Source organism: Zingiber officinale, chromosome 2A, assembly GCF_018446385.1.
Source record: "Zingiber officinale cultivar Zhangliang chromosome 2A, Zo_v1.1, whole genome shotgun sequence".
Lineage (NCBI taxonomy): Eukaryota > Viridiplantae > Streptophyta > Magnoliopsida > Zingiberales > Zingiberaceae > Zingiber > Zingiber officinale.
In genome coordinates, this window is record NC_055988.1 from 174,403,577 (window position 1) to 174,421,020 (window position 17,444).

At 49.0% G+C, this 17,444-nt stretch overlaps 1 protein-coding gene across 1 annotated transcript; it reads right to left on the reverse strand.

Moving 5' to 3' along the window:
- Positions 1 to 444: 444 nt before the first annotated feature.
- On the reverse strand, positions 445 to 2,994 carry LOC122043397 (subtilisin-like protease SBT1.7). Its single transcript, XM_042603984.1, has one exon. The coding sequence runs from the start codon at positions 2,871 to 2,873 to the stop codon at positions 600 to 602; it is 2,274 nt and encodes a 757-aa protein (XP_042459918.1). The 5' UTR covers positions 2,874 to 2,994; the 3' UTR covers positions 445 to 599.
- Positions 2,995 to 17,444: the final 14,450 nt, after the last annotated feature.

A 17,444-nucleotide genomic window follows, 5' to 3' on the forward strand; every position in this document is an offset into this window, starting at 1 on the left:
TAAAGACAGAGACAGTGATAAGGGTAGAGTTTAATTATACCAGCGTCAGATCCACGTGATGCGCATGTGCTCTTGGCCACTCTCGAACGGTGCAACAAGTTCACGCGGCCCCAAAACAAGTTTGAAGGGCCGCAAAATTATATTTACAGAAATAAACGAAGTTTACAGTAAAGCCAATTAAAGCAAGCGGCGAAATGGAATTTTTAGAAGCGTAGGCCACGGCACGTTCAAGAGCTCGCCTTTCTAGGCAACTAAAGTCTATGAAGTTATAAATTTCATGCTTTGTAATGATGAAACAAACAAAGCTTTAATAACAATAACAACCTTCACTTTTAGTTTTTTCTCTCTTTGAAGTTGAGTCTTCTCGATAAATAAATATCCATAAATTAGCAGATGAATATTTTATGGGTTTCTAAAAAAACGGCGACGATAAAGAAAGCTTAGTTTTGAACTCTAAAATGAAGCGTGTTAATAAAAACGCACACAAACATAGAACATTTTTCGTTTCTTGTTTTAAAGCACCACAGCTTATTGATATGCTTCGGCGCTTGGCCTATCAGGACCGTACATCACGAGTGGCTGCTTTAAGTCGCGAATCTTTAGGTCCACGTGAAGGCCAATGGGCTCGCGACGACGTGTTTCCCGTCGGTCCACTCGAGTCGGCCGAACGCGGCGGATCCGGAAGGCTGCGACGCCGCGGAGAAGCTCACCGTGTAGCTCTTCTTCTCCCCCGCCGCGGCAAAGCGCAACTCCTGCGGGTCCACCGCCACTTTCACCTCCGCTGGAGCTGTGACTGTCACCTTGTACGTCCCCGGTAAGCCGACGTTGGTCAGCGTGCGTGCGTGCTTTACCGTCGTCGCCGCCTGCGCCTCGGAGCTGCTCGCCGTGGAGAATGCGACGGAGAATGAGGGGTAGTTGAGGTTGGATACCGCGTAGGACTTGCTGGCGTCGCAGGTGACGTTGGGCCGACGGGAGACGCTCGCGATCTGGAGGGTCGTGTAGTTTAGGGCGCAGAGGAAATCGATGTAGTCGTCCGGCGAGATGTCGTAGATGAGGCCGGGGTCGAGGGCCTTCGGCGGGTCTACGTGGCCGGCGCCGAAATCGAAGGGCGTGGCATCGTGGCCGGTGGCGACGTCGAGGATGCCGTTGCCGTTGGAGTAAGCGGCGTAGGCAGTGGTCATTAGGGCAGATTTGATGGCGCTAGGGCTCCAGTCCGGGTGCGCCCCCTTGAGAAGAGCCGCCAGGCCGCTGATGTGGGGGCACGACATGGAGGTCCCGGAGATGATGTTGAACTCCGTTCGCCGCGGATCTGCCGCCTGTCCAGTCGGGCCGACCTGCCCTGTCCAGGCTGCTAGGATGTTCACGCCCGGCGCGATGATGTCTGGCTTCAGGATGTCGGGAGTGACGGCGTTCGGACCGCGGGAGGAGAACGCTGCCACCACCGGTGACGGCATGATTCCGACTTTGGTCCCTCCGAATACGATCGTGGCCGACGGGCTCGGATCTGAGAATAGGTAAGACTTGATGGCGTCTCCAGCCTTTTGCCCGACAGCGGAGGCAGGGAGGAGGTGAGCGTCGGCGACGAGCTCCTCTCCGTTGGCGGCGGTGTTAGCGAGGATCATACCGGCTCCGCCGGCGTCACGGACAACAAAGCCCTTCTGCACTCGAGCATTGATGCCGCGGTCGCATAGGACAATTTTTCCTGCGACTTTTTCAGGGATAAGGGTCCCCTGCATACAGAGGTTGCCGTTGGTGGCGTTGGTGGCATTCCCGGCGTAGATGAAGGAGTAAGGCGACGAGGAGAGCGGCTTCCCGCTGTAGAGTGAGACGCTGCTGAAGTTTTTCCCGTTGCCTAGCACGACGTAGGCAGGGAAGTCGCGATCCAGCGTACCGGCTCCGACAGTGGTGATCCACGGCGCCAAGTTGGAGAGTGTTGAAGCAGAGGGCCCCGCATTGCCGGCGGAGCAGGAAACAACAACCCCTTTAGCCATGGCATTGAAAGCCCCGGTGGCGATGCTGTCACGGAAGTAGTCCGCCGTGCCGCCGCCCAGCGACATGGACAGAACGCCGCAACCGTCCTCTACGGACTTGTCGATAGCAGCGAGAATGTCGGAGCTAAAGCACCCGCCGAGCCAGCAGACCTTGTACACGGCGACGCGTGCGCGAGTGGACATGCCACGGGCGGTGCCGGCGGCGTATCCGAGCAGGTTGGCGCTAGGGACGGTCGATCCCGCCGCGGTGGAGGAGGTGTGTGTACCGTGGCCATCGTTGTCCCGCGGCGACCTCGACTCCTTGGTCTCGTCGATGGCGCCGATGGTGGCCTCGTACCCCCTGGAGAAGAACCGCGCGCCGACGAGTTTCCGGTTGCATGCGTCGGCGGCCTTGAAGTCCTTCCCCTCCTCGCAGGCGCCCTTCCAGCTGGCAGGAACGGGGCCGAGCCCAGCGTCGTCGTAACTCCTGCGCTCCGGCCACACACCGGTGTCGAGCACCCCGACGACGATGTCGCTGTTGAAGTCGGACTGGGGGACGAATCCCTCTCCGTGGTCGATGCCGAGGAACTCCGGCGTGCGCGTGGTGTGAAGCTCGTAACGGACCTCGGGATGGACGCCGAGCACACCAGGTAGCCCCTCGAGCGCGCTAGCCTCCGCGGCGGTGAGCCGAGCGGAGAAGCCATGCGCAACAGTGTCATACGAATAAAGGATCTCAGCGGTGTCGGAGACAGCCCGTAGCGAAGCGTCGTACCAGTCGCCGTGCTCCACGAAGGCCGCCGGCATCTGAAACTTCGCCATGTGGACTATGTAAGTCTGCTTTTCAGCCTCCGCCGCTGCTAAGCAGCAAAGCAACAAGAGCGCCAAGAGGCAGAGCGAATCCATGGCTTCGTTGGAAAGACGAAGGAAGAAGATCACCGACGACGGGTAATGGAAGAGGAGGCGAGGCGTAGATAAAGGGAAGCTTCCTCACGCTTTTGTTGCTTACACGAATAACCAGCGGTGGCCTAAGAGAGATTTTAAAAATTATATAATAATTATTAAAAAAACGAAAATAGATTTGCTCTAAACTAAATATACATTTGTTTTTTATATATTATTTTATTTAAAATAAATAAATAAAGATGATAAGGATGTTTCCAGTAGAGCACACGACTCTTTAGCCTGTCAGTGATAAAAGATAAAGGAGTAAAGTAGCCAGCCACCTTTTGTGCATGAACACTTGGTATTTATATTTGCCTTTAATTAATTTTGGGTTAATTTTTAGTAAATATAAAATATTTGGTTGGTATCTCATCTTTCTGTACAACTTTCGTCTCTATTTATATAAATGTATTTATTTGGAGGTCGACAATTCTAAACCATATCACTGTTTACTCCTACTAATACTTTTTTTTACCGGTAGGAAATACACATGAGTTCCTTGTTTCTTAACTAATCAGTTGATCAGGGCATTTAAAGTTTCTAAATTCTTAAAAAATGTATATATTTAACTTTTAGAATTTTTAAAAAATGTATTTATTTTTCGTTTTGCCCCCACCGTTAATCATTGTATATTGTAGTCAAAGAACATTAACACTATAGTGTTGGATTTTAAAAATTAACATTAGAATGGTACAACATTTCTAATATTAACATTTGAGTAAATCCTAAAATCAATAGTACTGTAGTATTAATTTTTTAAAATTATTATTATAGTAGCATTGATTTTTAAAATATAGTTTGGCAGTGGTGATTTTTGAGTGATTGAGAGGATTAGCGGAAGTGGTAAATAGAAAATAAGTACATCTTTTCATAAATCTAAAAGTTAAGAATGCCTTTTTGAGAATTAAAATGGTGTGCTTTTTTGTCAATTGCTTAAATAGATAGCTTAAATATCTCTTGAATATGCTCTCTTGTCATATAGGATCTCTACAAGAGACAACAATACTTGCAATTAGTTAGCCACCCTGTTCATTGCATATGCATTAATTGGAAGGTTGAAACTCTCTACTTCAGTAGATTTCATATAAATTTCATTTTTACGACCTCCATGTGAAGGCCATCTGTTCATTTGTCGTGTTGAGGAGGAAACACTTGTGTGTATTATTGGGAGTGACTTGATTAGGAGGACAGTCGATAGATTGTCGTTTGGCTTTGATTAAACATAATAAATAATAAATATGTTGATTGTGAAGTTTCTTGTGCTGGAGGAAGATATTATTGCCCACACGAATAGCTTTAGAAATATAAAAATCATTAATTACATTTGATCAGTCTCCACATGTTTTTACTAAGAGTTTTGTGGAATGGGGTTGAAACATGTAGGCCTTGCTAACTCAATCATTGTAAAAGTGTGTTTCATGAATTGATCAATCTTATCTTTGTCGTTTTCTCAAGTACAAACCCTATCTGTAATCCAAATGTTGCTGTGCGATGGATTCTATCAAACAAAAGAGATGATTGAAAATTTCACAACTTGGTGAAGGTTATAATAATATATACTCGTCTCCCTTGATTGAGTTGTGATCAGTGTAATTATAGAAAGAGGTCTATTATTACTAATAAGTCATTATCTTATTGATAAATAATAATAGCGGAAAAATCAGAAAGACATTTTTTATATTGAAATTGTCAAAGGAATGTATAGTTTTTACTTTCTAAAAAACAGGCATCTCATCCTATCCATCTCGGTAACATTTTACTTTATGAAACTATCTTTCTTGAAATTGTCAATTATATACTATCTCTACAAGTAAATGTATAATAAATTTAATTAGTAATAATAGAAATTATATTATTTACTTTGAGTATAGAGAATATGAACATTACAAAAGTAAATGTCTTAAATTGATCAAGAAAAATAGTCAAGTGGCATACAAGGTTAAGGAGAAGCCAAAGAAAATTGGTTTGGTGGTATGCAAAGGCAAGGAGTACTTGTGTGTTTCTCTTGCAATCAAAGAGGACATTACTGGAGTCAATATTCAAAATGAAAGAAACCGACCAAATTTAAAGGAGGAAACTTAAATCAAGGAGGAGCTCTAAGAGAAAATCCAAGATATCATTTTTTGAAGCAATTCCTTTAACTCATGATAAAAAACATGCTAGTTCAAATTTATATCATCTTGAAAATAGGAAGCATGATAGAATTAAATAAAAATATATATTGTATCATGTTAAAACTACCGTACCTAAGGTTAGGAAGGTAAATGATAAATTAGGCAATGACTCTAAGGACTTTAGATATATACCTAAGAAAAAAAACTCAAAGGTTTAAGGAAAAAATCAAAATTTGAGGACTTATGGAAAGAAAATTAAAATTTAAGGTTAAGACTTGATAAATTAAAAAATATCCTAAAAAGAATGGAGAATGTCTTTAAAAGGGTTAAATAGATGGTCAGAATGGGCAAGAATCATCCAATAATAGGAGAGGTTTGGGGTACAAATCTAAAGCTAAGAAGGATGTGCCTTCTTATCATAAAGTTCCATAGAGCTATAGAACTAACCTTAGGTCTAGGAATCAAGTCAAGGTTTCAAGGGAGATCATTCTTAGAAGCAATCTTGAGAAGACCAATGTGACTAAGACTTCTAAGAAGTCTAAGAAAATTATTAAGAAGGTCACAAGGGAATATATCCTTAGAGTTGACCTGGAGGAGTCAAGTATAACCAAGGCTTCAAAACCTAGGAAAGTCATTAGGAAAGTTAGTAGGGAAGTTATCCCTAGTGAGTACCTAATGTTGGAATCCCAAGGTAGTTTTGATGTGATCAACTAAGTTAGGTTATGTCCTGTTATGTTTAACTTTGTGTCTAAGTATGCAGGAACTTCGGAGCACAGGAAGTCGAGCAAAAGACTCAACTAGCGAGAAGGATGGTATGGTAGAGAGTCGATGGGCTCGGTGCGTCTGAGGAACGATGTGTTGCGGAAGAGTACACCGGCGGACGAGGAGGGAACGTACGATGTTTCCAAGAGACGAGAAACTGGAGCGGAAGATTGCTCGGGGAGCAAAAGACACAGCTAGCGAGAAGGTCGGCACGAGAGAGAGTCGACAGACTCAGTGCGTCCGAGGGATGGAGCTAAGAAAGAGTACGTTGGCGAACGAGAAGGAAGCATGTGACAATTTCGAGGTACGAGAAGCCAGAGCGGAAACTTGCTCAAGGAGAAGGCCGGAAGTTAGGTTCGAGTGAGCCCTATTTCGGATGGTTGAAATCACCTAAGCGAGCAGAATCGGAGCGGAAGACCCGGACCGAGGCGAACAGCACCAAAGCAGAGGGCTCAGATCGAGAAAAGTCAATCCTGTTGACTTTTAGGACCCCTGCGCCCGGAACCTCATATTTATCCATTTTGACGTGGATGTTGACCGTTACATCAAGGATAGAATTCTATCCACTCCAGGCGCTTGGAACCCTTCCAGGTTCCCTGACCAAGACTATAAATACAGTCTTGGTCCAAGAAACTAAATAGAACAAGCAATTACTGAAACAACACTTGTGCACTTTTCTTTCTAGTTTAGCTTCATCTTTCTGTGCGTAAATTGATATAAAGAGGCTTCTCCGTCTGAAGGAGGATTTAGTGCGTTTCACTTCCTTGGATTAACAATCTCTTCGGTTGTAACCAAATAAATTCCGGAGCCTCCTTCTTTTTAGTTCATTATTTGTTCTAGGTTTATGCAAGTATTTAATTAAGTTATAGTCCGAGAAAGGTTCATTTGTTTTGATTTTAGGTAGAGTTATTCAACCCTCCCTTTTAGCCGACCAATGGTCCTAACACCTAACACACTCAAGAAGCACCAATAGGTTTTGGGTTTCTAAGAATATGTTCTCTACATCGTAGATAGATCTAGAGAGTGTCAACTCTAGTTGGAATGATAGTTAACCTAACCTTGACGAAATTGACACTTGGAGGGCATTTTCAAGGTAATTATACTCCTTAAAAATGAGAATGATTTGATATTTACTCTTTGAAAGAGTAAAATATGCCAAAATTTAAATAATTAGACTTTAATTAAAATTAACACAAATAGGAAAAGTCAAAAAAATATCAAATTGGGTTTTGATATTTTCTTGGAAGAGAAAGGGCAATTTAGGATTGATTTTAAATTAGTAAGTATTAGTGATAATTATATGGATAATCTAGGTATATTATTTATGCTAAAGTGACATGCTTTATTTGCTCTTCATATGTTATAACATTATATTTTGCATTCATATTTGTTATGAAAAATAAAAATGTCATGTCATATCATACATACATCATTTGCTATAATAAATTTTCTTTTGAAAATATTCATTTTGATGTATATCATAAATCATCATGTATTATTTTAATTTCTTGTACTTAAGGACAATGACATTAATCAACAAGTGACATCCTAGGCGGATGATCAAATTTAAAATACCTAGATAGAAATACATGATCCCTTAGTTTAAGGCAAAACTAAGATATGCATCTCACAAAGACTATAAGTTGACTTGTATGTGTTTTAGTGCACACTAGATACAAGTGAGATGTTAAAAGGATGAACAAAACTCAAGATGTTGATTTCGTGCATCTTTTTGAGTTTTGGTTTCATTAAAACACATAGTTATGTGTCATCCAATCATGGGGAAAGTAAATGCACAAGTCATATGTATTTAGCCTAAAGATCGTACTTGGAAATTTGGTTTTGAAAAAGATTTTAAATATACTTTGAAAAAAGTTTGGTGAAGATTATCTTTTGATAGGAATCATCATTGTATATGATCCTGTCCGAACCAAGAGTCAGCGGACGCTGGGCACGTGGCGCTCTCTGCTGGATCCTCGAGTACTCCGGCGAACCTGCAACAAAACCGAGCCGGGAGGGGTGTCCCGGCGACGGTCCTCCGACGCTCAAGTCAGGCGAGGAATGACAAGAAGGTAGCCTCAAGATGAAGACGAGCATACCTCCGGTGAAGAAATGGAGGCCTTATATAGACCCCTCGAAGAAGCCTGGGCGCGCCAATCAAAGCAGCCACCTGCATTTGACCATGCCCAGGCATGGGTCTGTCAGAAGGGCCATGCCCAGATATGGACCCGTCAGAAAAGGCGTCCATGAGGCCATACTGCTACTGTATCAACCTTTCCATGATGTGACGGCAAGATCCTCCATCGTGCGATCTTATGTACGGCCTAATCATCAGACATGCTTCTGCCGATATTCCATATCCCGAGCCGAGCGCATAGGCCGCTCGGCCACCTTTTTCTCCCCTCGCCCTTATTTTGTCCGGGCGGGTTGCCCGCTCGGCTCTTTGGCCCCTGACGTTCGGGCTCCCGGTCGGCCCTTCGATCCTCCTGCCTTGGCGTTGGAAACCCAAACCCATGGATGGGTTATCTAACTCCGCTCGGACATACCCGGATGATCGGCTCGGCCATTAACCGCTTAGTCAGCCCTTCATCGGTTCTCAAGCTGAGACCCTTCAGGAAGTGGGTTCCCCATTCTTACTGCCGGATCACTTGCCTTCCCTTCAAGTCTAGTCGAAGGAGGCCGTGAGTCCGACTGACTGGACTATATGTGTCCGAGCGGGCGGTCATCGCCTTACCGTCGCCTATAATATTCTTTGAGCCGTTCGGCCCTTATGGCGGATTCAGCCGCTCGGCTCTTCGTTTTGAATGCCTCGTCGGTCAATGTGGATGCTTGCTTGTCTAAATCTTCTCGAAAATTGCGCAAATCCTTCCCATTAAGTCGCAACACGCGCGGTATGACGCGCATTAATTGCGCCTAGTGGCAAGGCGCCACGTGGCTCTTCCCACGTGGCGGCGATGCTTAGTACGATGGGACGCGATTGCTTTGAAATGGACGGGCGGATGTTGGCCTCGCCTTTCGTGACCTGCATCCGACGGCGGAGGCCGACCAGCCTCGGTAGTATAAAATCTTCTTCTCCTCCCTTCGCCGCATGCTTGCTTGCGCGTTGCCTTCTGCTTCGTTCTGTTGCTGCGGCCTCCGGCGATCTAGCGTCTGTTTTTAGGCGGCGATCACCTCATCGGTGATTCTTTTCACCCGTTTCCTTCCCAGTGAGTCTTCTTCCTTCACTTACTAGGTCTTCTCTGCTCATTTCGCCCCTTTCGTTTCCCTGCCTTTTTTCTTGCTATTCTCTTGCCTCTCCGAGATGGCAAGTTCCTCTGAACCCGTCACTCACGTTCACGGTCCCTGGTATATGACCATGGAGAGTCGGTTTGATGAGGAGGGTGCCCGGCGCCTCGTTCGGACGTATGGGATCCCTGATGACCACGAAATAATTATAGCCAGCCCGTCCGATCGGCCCCATAACCCGCCGATCGGCACCATTTGTTTTTTTCTAGACCAATTCCAGGGCGGCCTTAGATTTCCTACCCATCCATTCATTTTGGAGGTTTGTAATTATTTCCGCATCCCGCTTGGCCAGCTTGTACCGAACTCCTTTAGGTTGCTGAGCGGGGTGGTTGTCCTCTTTAAGCTGCATAGTATCCCACTTGACCCCAAAATATTCCACTTCTTCTTCTACCCCAAACAATCCGAGTTGGGCACTTTCATTTTCCAGAGTAGAATAGGCTTTAAATTTTTTGATAATATGCCGACCTCCAACAAGCACTGGAAGGAATTTTTCTTCTACATCCGACTTCCCGAGCGGCCGGCATTTCGAACCAAATGGCAGACCGCTGTGCCGACTCAGCCGGAGCTCGGCAAGTTCAGAAGCAATCCAGCCTATCTTCATGCAGCGAATTGGTTGTCTGGTCAGCGATACAAGATCGACCAGTTGCTGCTCAAGGAGGTGTTATATATTTTTGGGTTATCTCCCGTTCGGGCCAATCTTCCCTACCGTATGGGTAAGAGACTCTTTATTCCCTTTACCTTTTTTATCTAATTGATTTTAATTTCTCCTATTGCAGTTGAAGTCATGTGGCGCTCCAAAGCTACCGCTCATCTGAAACTGAAGGCCGTGGAGATCGAGGCGGCCACCAAAAAGGAGCTCGCCGAGCGGGGTCTCATCCCCAGCCGCCCGGCAGATGCGGGAGAGGGGGGGGCGCAGTCCGCCCCTGAAACAGATGCTGCCCCATCCGCTTCAACGGAGGTTGAGGTGGATCCTGTTTCCTCGGCTCCCGCCGAGCTGGGAATTCCCCCGTCCGGGGATCCACCGCTAGAACTCCGGCGAAAACGTCGAAGAGACTCCGGTCCTCCGCCACCCCAAGAGGGGGAACCACACGAGCCGATCGGCGTTACTTCGTCCGATCGCACGCCGTCGCAGATCGGGACTCCTGTGACATCGCCTCCTGCGCAGCCCACCGACTCTCCTCCCCGGACTCGTCGCCGCTTACATCGGTTGGGCGAAACTTCCACCATAGGGGAGTCCTCTGGCCAGGCGACTGCAACTGAAGAAGCGCCGACCGGCCACCCAACCATCAAGACCACCCTCCGATTCCCATCGGAGGAATATTTACTGTCCGCCGATCGGCCCTCAAGTCCCGTTCACGAAATAACCTTGACGGGTCCGCTTGCCAAGCTTTTTGAGGACGCGCAGATTCAAGCGGCCCTCATGACGCCCAAGCAGCTCGGCGACAACAACATGCAACAGGCCACTCAGGTATTCATTTTTCTTCCTGTTCCATGCCACTATTTGATTCCTGATTTCGTTATTTCCTTTACAGCGCTGGGCTGAGCAAATCGCCACTAGCCGTCGGCTAGCCGAGCTGGAGGGTCTCCTGGAAAAACTTCAATTGTCGGGGGGTCCGTCGGCCGAGCGGGGGAAACAAACCCTCGAGGCCGAACAGCAGAAGGCTGCCGATCTGGCTGCGGAGGTGGCCCGACTCGAAGACTTGGTGAAGAAACGGGACGGGGACGTGAAGCGCGCCAGTGGCCGGAAGAGGCGAGCGATTGCTGATCTGGATAAAATGAAAGTCGAAGTCCGGGCCCTAGATCAGCAATCTAAGAAACTAGAGGCCGAGCTGAATGCCGAGCGGGAGATCCGTTCGGCAGAGCGCACAAAGGCCGAGGTGGACTTGAAGGCTGTACAAGACACCTTAACCGCTTCCCGAGCGGCCCTCAGAAAATATAAAGAGGGAGAGCCGAGTCGCCTAGCTGCAGCGCGCCAAGAATACCTCCACTCGGAGAGGTTCGGCGTAAAATTCGGTGACAACGTCTCTTCCACCTTCGCCGAAGCGGTCAAAGTCACGATGACATACTTAAAGAAAGGGGGCCACCTTCCCGAGGGAATGCATATTCCCGCCTCCGACCTGGCGGCCATGATTGATGATATTCCGGACGCCTTCTTCAACTTTGAAGACCCTGAGTGAGGCGGGTTATTTCAAGTACCTTCTGTATTTCATCCGCTCGGCGGATGTAAAATTTTTGTACCTGCCGTTCGGCATAATTCTTCTAATGAAACTGTTCCTTTGCTTGTTTTCCTACTAATCGTCCCTGATGTTCTTTGGTTTACTTATCGTTGATACTTAGAGTCAGTCCTGCTCGTAAGAGTTCTCCTTCACGCGTCCGATCGGCTTGGCATATTGCATAGAGCCCGAGCGAGGTGGCCTACTCTCTTTGCATGTATCCTGCCTTTGTGAAGTCCACAAACGCCGAGTATCGAAGGACTAACTCCCAATCGGGCCTGAACGTTTTAATATTTGTAGTTTCCACGATTTCTTACTCTGGCATTCGTTATTCCGCTCGGGATGTTTATAGCCGATCGGCGCGGCTCTCGATTTTTGACGGTGCTCGTCGGCGCGGATATTTATAGCCGGTCGGCGCGGCTCTCGATCTTTAACGACGGTGCTCGTCGGCGCGGATATTTATAGCCGGTCGGCGCTCTCGATCTTTAACGACGGTGCTCGTCGGCGCGGATATTTATAGCCGGTCGGCGCGGCTCTCGATCTTTAACGACGGTGCTCGTCGGCGCGGATATTTATAGCCGGTCGGCGCGGCTCTCGATCTTTAACGACGGTGCTCGTCGGCGCGGCTCTCGATCTTTAACGACGGTGCTCGTCGGCGCGGATATTTATAGCCGGTCGGCGCGGCTCTCGATCTTTAACGACGGTGCTCGTCGGTCTTCCGCTCGGAGGGTTTATAGACGCCGGCTCGTCTCTTGATCTTTAACGACGGAGCTCGTCGGCGCGGATATTTATAGCCGGTCGGCGCGGCTCTCGATCTTTAACGACGGTGCTCGTCGGCGCGGATATTTATAGCCGGTCGGCGCGGCTCTCGATCTTTAACGACGGTGCTCGTCGGCGCGGATATTTATAGCCGGTCGGCGCGGCTCTCGATCTTTAACGACGGTGCTCGTCGGTCTTCCGCTCGGAGGGTTTATAGACGCCGGCTCGTCTCTTGATCTTTAACGACGGAGCTCGTCGGCGCGGATATTTATAGCCGGTCGGCGCGGCTCTCGATCTTTAACGACGGTGCTCGTCGGCGCGGATATTTATAGCCGGTCGGCGCGGCTCTACGGTTTAACGTCTGGGCTAGACGGCCGTTAAGGCTAATTTTGACACTTCCGTTCGGCGTAGCTCTTTGCCTTTCACCCAGCTTGGATAATGCCCTCCTGGCCGAACGGCTCAGGATCTACTTCGTCGAGTATTTTGGCTCGGATAATATACCTCCGTCCGAATGGTACGGGGCCTTCGATCCTCGAGCGCTTGGCTCGACCCATTTACCTCCGGCCGAACGGCGCGGGGCCTTCGTTCCTCGAGCGCTTGGCTAGACCAATTTACTTCCGGCCGAACGGCACGGGTTATTTGCTTACAAGTCTTAACCATATAAACCTCCCGGCCGATCGGCTCGGGGGCCTTCGCGCTACGATGATAATGCCTTATATTCGCTCCTTTGACTTTTCATCTCTGCATTTCAAGTATTTAGTCGAAAAATGAAATACACAGGGTGATTTACAGTGATACACCTTTCACCCCGCCCGGTAAGGCTGGAGGTGGTTCGCGCTCCACGGCCTATCTAGCTGCCGTCCGTCCTCATCCTCCAGATAATACGCGCCCGAGCGGAGCTTTTCGATGATTTTGAAAGGGCCTGCCCATGGCGCTTCAAGCTTGCCGACGTCGCCGACCGGCTTGACTTTCTTCCAGACAAGATCGCCGACTTGGAACGATCTGGGAATTACGCGCCGGTTGTAGTTTTGCTTCATCCGCTGACGGTATGCCATCAGCCGAACGGACGCCTTTGCCCTCTCCTCTTCTACCAAGTCCAGCTCCATGTTTCTTCGTTCGGCGTTGTCATCATCATAGCTCTGGATCCTGGCTGACTCAACGCCGACTTCGACCGGTATGACAGCCTCACCGCCATATACCAAATGGAACGGTGTGACTCCCGTCCCTTCTTTTGGCGTCGTTCGGATAGCCCACAAGACGCTCGGCACTTCATCCGGCCAACTCCCTCCCAAATGGTCGAGCCGAGCGCGCAGAATCTGGCGACTTCAGCTTGACCGTTGCTCTGAGGATAGGCTACGGACGTGAAATGTTGCTCAATGCCGTAGCTTTTGCACCAATCCTCTAACATCTTCCCTGTAAACTGCCGCCCGTTGTCGGACACTAGTCGGCGAGGGATGCCGAACCGACAAATGATGTGTTGCCAAATGAATTTTTTAACCATCTGTTCAGTGATGTTTGCCAGCGGCTCGGCCTCCACCCACTTGGAGAAATAATTTACCGCCACTAGTAAAAATTTCCTCTGCCCGGTCGCCATCGGAAATGGACCCACAATATCCATTCCCCATTGATCGAACGGACATGAGATGGTTGATGCCTTCATCTCCTCTGCCGGTCGGTGGGAGAAGTTGTGATACTTCTGGCATGAAAGGCATGTAGATACTGTCTGAGCGGCATCTGTTTGTAAAGTCGGCCAAAAGTATCCGGCCAAGAGGATCTTCTTGGCCAATGAGCGTCCGCCCGGATGACCCCCGCATGATCCTTGATGTACTTCCTGGAGGATGTAAGCTGAGTCCTCTGAGCTTACACATTTCAGCAAAGGGCGCGAGAAAGCTTTCTTGTAAAGCTGATCTCCGATGAGTGTGAACCGACCGGCTCTTCTTCTGAGGAGCCGGGCTGCATATTCATCGGATGGTGTGGTGCCCGAACGGAGGAATTCTATAATGGGTGTCCTCCAGTCACTTGGAAATGTGAGGCCTTGCATCCGATCGACATGCGCCACCGGTAGCGTTTTTTCAATTGGTTGCTGAACGGCGACCGACGTTATTGAGCTCGCTAGTTTGGCTAACTCATCGGCTGCCTGGTTCTCCGTTCGGGGGATCTTCTGAATAAGCACCTCTTGGAAAGTAGCTTTGAGTTTTTCAAAGGCCTCAGCGTAGAGTTTGAGCCGAACACAGTTGATTTCAAAGGTGCGGGAAAGTTGCTGTGAATCGAATAGAGTGTCACCCGAGTTGCTCCCACATGCCGTGCTGCCTGCAATCCGGCTATGAGGGCCTCATACTCTGCTTCGTTGTTAGTAGCTTTGTAATCTAGCCGGACGGATAGGTGCATCTTTTCTTCCTGAGGTGAGAGTAGTAATATTCCGATCCCACTTCCAAGCCGAGTGGAGGATCCATCCACATATATTCTCCACATAGCTTCAGGCTCTGGCCTTTGCACTTCGGTCACAAAATCAGCCAAGGATTGGGCTTTAATCGCCGAGCGGGGCTGATATTGGATGTCAAATTCACTCAATTCTGTCGTCCACTTGATAAGCCGTCCAGACGCTTCCGGATTCAACAGCACTCTTCCAAGTGGACTGTTCGTCCGGACAATAATGGTATGGGCCAAGAAATACGGTCGCAGGCGCCGAGCGGCAAGAACCAAAGCGAAAGCCAACTTCTCGAGCCCGGTGTAACGAGATTCAGCGTCTTTTAAAATATGGCTTAGAAAATACACCGGCTGCTCTTCGCCGTTCGCCCTCACAAGTGCTGAGCCCACAGCATGCTCAGTTGACGACAGATACATATAAAGTGACTCACCTCCGATCGGCTTGGCTAACACTGGCAGAGAATTAAGATATATCTTCAACTCTTCAAATGCTCGGTCACATTCTTCATCCCACTGGAACTTAGCAGCCTTGCGCAGAACCTTGAAGAATGGAAGGCTCCGGTCGGCGGTTCTGGAGATGAATCTGGATAAAGCAGTTATCCGACCGGTCAACCTCTGCACTTCTCTAGTATTTCTAGGGGACGGCATGTCTTGCAGCGCTTTCACCTTGCTGGGATTTGCTTCGATTCCCCGCTCGGTCACTATGTACCCCAAGAAACGCCCTCCTTTAGCTCCGAACAGGCACTTCTGTGGATTCAGCTTGACTCCATATTTGCGCAGTGTTCGGAAGGTTTCTTCCATATCCTTGAAAAGATCGGCCGCTCGGACGGATTTGATAAGAATGTCGTCAACATAAACTTCCAGATTCCGCCCGATCTGCTCCTTGAAAACCTTGTTCATCAAGCGTTGATAGGTGGCTCCATTCTTCAATCCGAGCGGCATCACATTGTAACAATATGTGCCGTCGGTCGTTCCGATTACTTTTCTTGGTCTTCCCGGCGGTACTTGATGATATCCTTGGTAAGCATCAAGCATGCAAATTAGTTCGCGACTGTGTGGAGTCCACCAACCGATCTATCCGGCGGAGGATAAAAACCTTGGGGCATGCCTTGTTTAAATCTCGAAAGTCGATGCACCCTCCACTTGCCGCCCGGCTTGGAGACCAAGACTACGTTGGCCAGCCAGCGCGTATGTGGCCGGCCATCGAAGTTTTTCTACTTCCGTCCGGATGATGGCATTCGCTCGTGAAGTCCTTTTTCTCCGCTTCATCGCCGAGTCCGGACATGCAATTCATGTTGCGCTAGGCTCGGCGAAATCCAACTCATGTGTCGACCCGACGAAGACATCATGATTTCGTTGGAGGCATTGGATCAGCTTCTCCTTTGCTTCCGCCGGATCGAGGCGATAAAGTCGTGGCCTCCGATCGGGTCGGATGGATCTGACTTCCTCCTTTTCATCATAAATTAAAGCGGGAGGTTTCTCGGTTATGGCATGTACCTCAATTCGGGGAGCCTTCGAACAAGCCTCTGCCCGGATCATCTCTATATAGCACCGCCGAGTTGCTCCCCGCACTTCTCCTACTTTGTCCTCCACGGGAAACTTTATCTTTGATGGAAGGTTGAGACAACCGCTCGAATGAGCGCCGGCCGTCCCAAAATGACGCGTTGTAGGATGAGGAGAGTCTACCACCACGAGTTAATCCCTGGTCCTCCTGAGCGGCTCTTCTCCCAATGAGGTGGCCAGCCGATTTGTCCGACCGGCTGAACTTCGTTGCCGTAAACCCGTAGAGCGGGGTTGTCATGGGCAGCAGCTCGATCAATTTGTAACCGATCGAACGCCTTCTTGAATATGATGTTGACCGACTTCCTGTGTCAACAAATACGCGGTGAATGGTGTAATTTGCTATTACCGCTTTAATGAGCAGCGTCGTCGTGGGGCACTTCTACTCCTTCTAAGTCCTCGGGTCCGAAAGTGACCTCTCCACTCGCCCGCTCGGCAACCGCGTGGATCTGAAGTTGGCGGACGCCCGCCTTTCTGGCTCGGTCCGGTCGGCCCGCCAACAATAACGTTGATCTCGCCCGGAAGTATTGCTCCTATTTTCCTCCTCCGAGCGGACGGTCGTGACCGTTCTCTGGACGCCGGCGATTCTCCCGCCTCGGGATCGGTGCCGATCGTGTGCTGGTGATGTCGCCTCTCGGTGCGGGTTCGGTCAGCTTCATGAGTCCTAAGTCTCCTGCCGGTGGGAGGAGACCGTCGCTCGGCTTTCCTGGGAACAGGATTGGACACAAAGGGAAGGCTTCGGCAATCCCTCGTGTTATGCGTATCCGTCTGGTGGTAGGAGCAGAACATAGGGGTCCACCTCTTCTTTGGCTTGGGTCGAGCCACCTCTTGTACGTGAGATCCGGCGTGTGGGGATCGGATTGCTTGACCCTCGGTCCTCTGGGCGGCTGCTGAGCGGTGTGCTGCTTCCGCTCGGCATGAATAGGTGCCCGCTCTACTGGAGCTTCCTTTTTCCAAGCGGCTTGCGCTTCTTCCACATTTATGTATTCGTTGGCCCGATGCAGCATGTGATCATAATCTCGGGGCAGCTTTCGGATGAGCGATCGGAAGAAGTCCCCATCCACAAGGCCTTGCGTGAAGGCATTCATCATTGTCTCCGATGTGGCCGTTGGGATATCCATCGCCACTTGGTTGAACCGCTGAATGTAAGCTCGAAGCGATTCTCTCGGCTCTTGCTTGATGGCAAACAAGTCGACACTTGTCTTCTAGTGACTATCGGCGAAGTGGTGGAGGAAGGCCGTTCGAATTCCTTGAAGCTCGTGATGAATCCGTCCGGCAACCTTGAAACCACCGTTGAGCCGATCCAGAGGGTGGTAAGGAAAACTCTACACTTTACTCCATCGTGTACTGGAGGGTAGCGTGTTATCGAACTTACCCGGATGATCATCCGGGTCCGTTGTTCCATTGTATTC

Coding starts and splice junctions, on each gene's coding strand:
- LOC122043397 (XM_042603984.1), bottom strand. CDS start 2,873: ATGGATTCGCTCTGCCTCTTGGCGCTCTTGTTGCTTTGCTGCTTAGCA.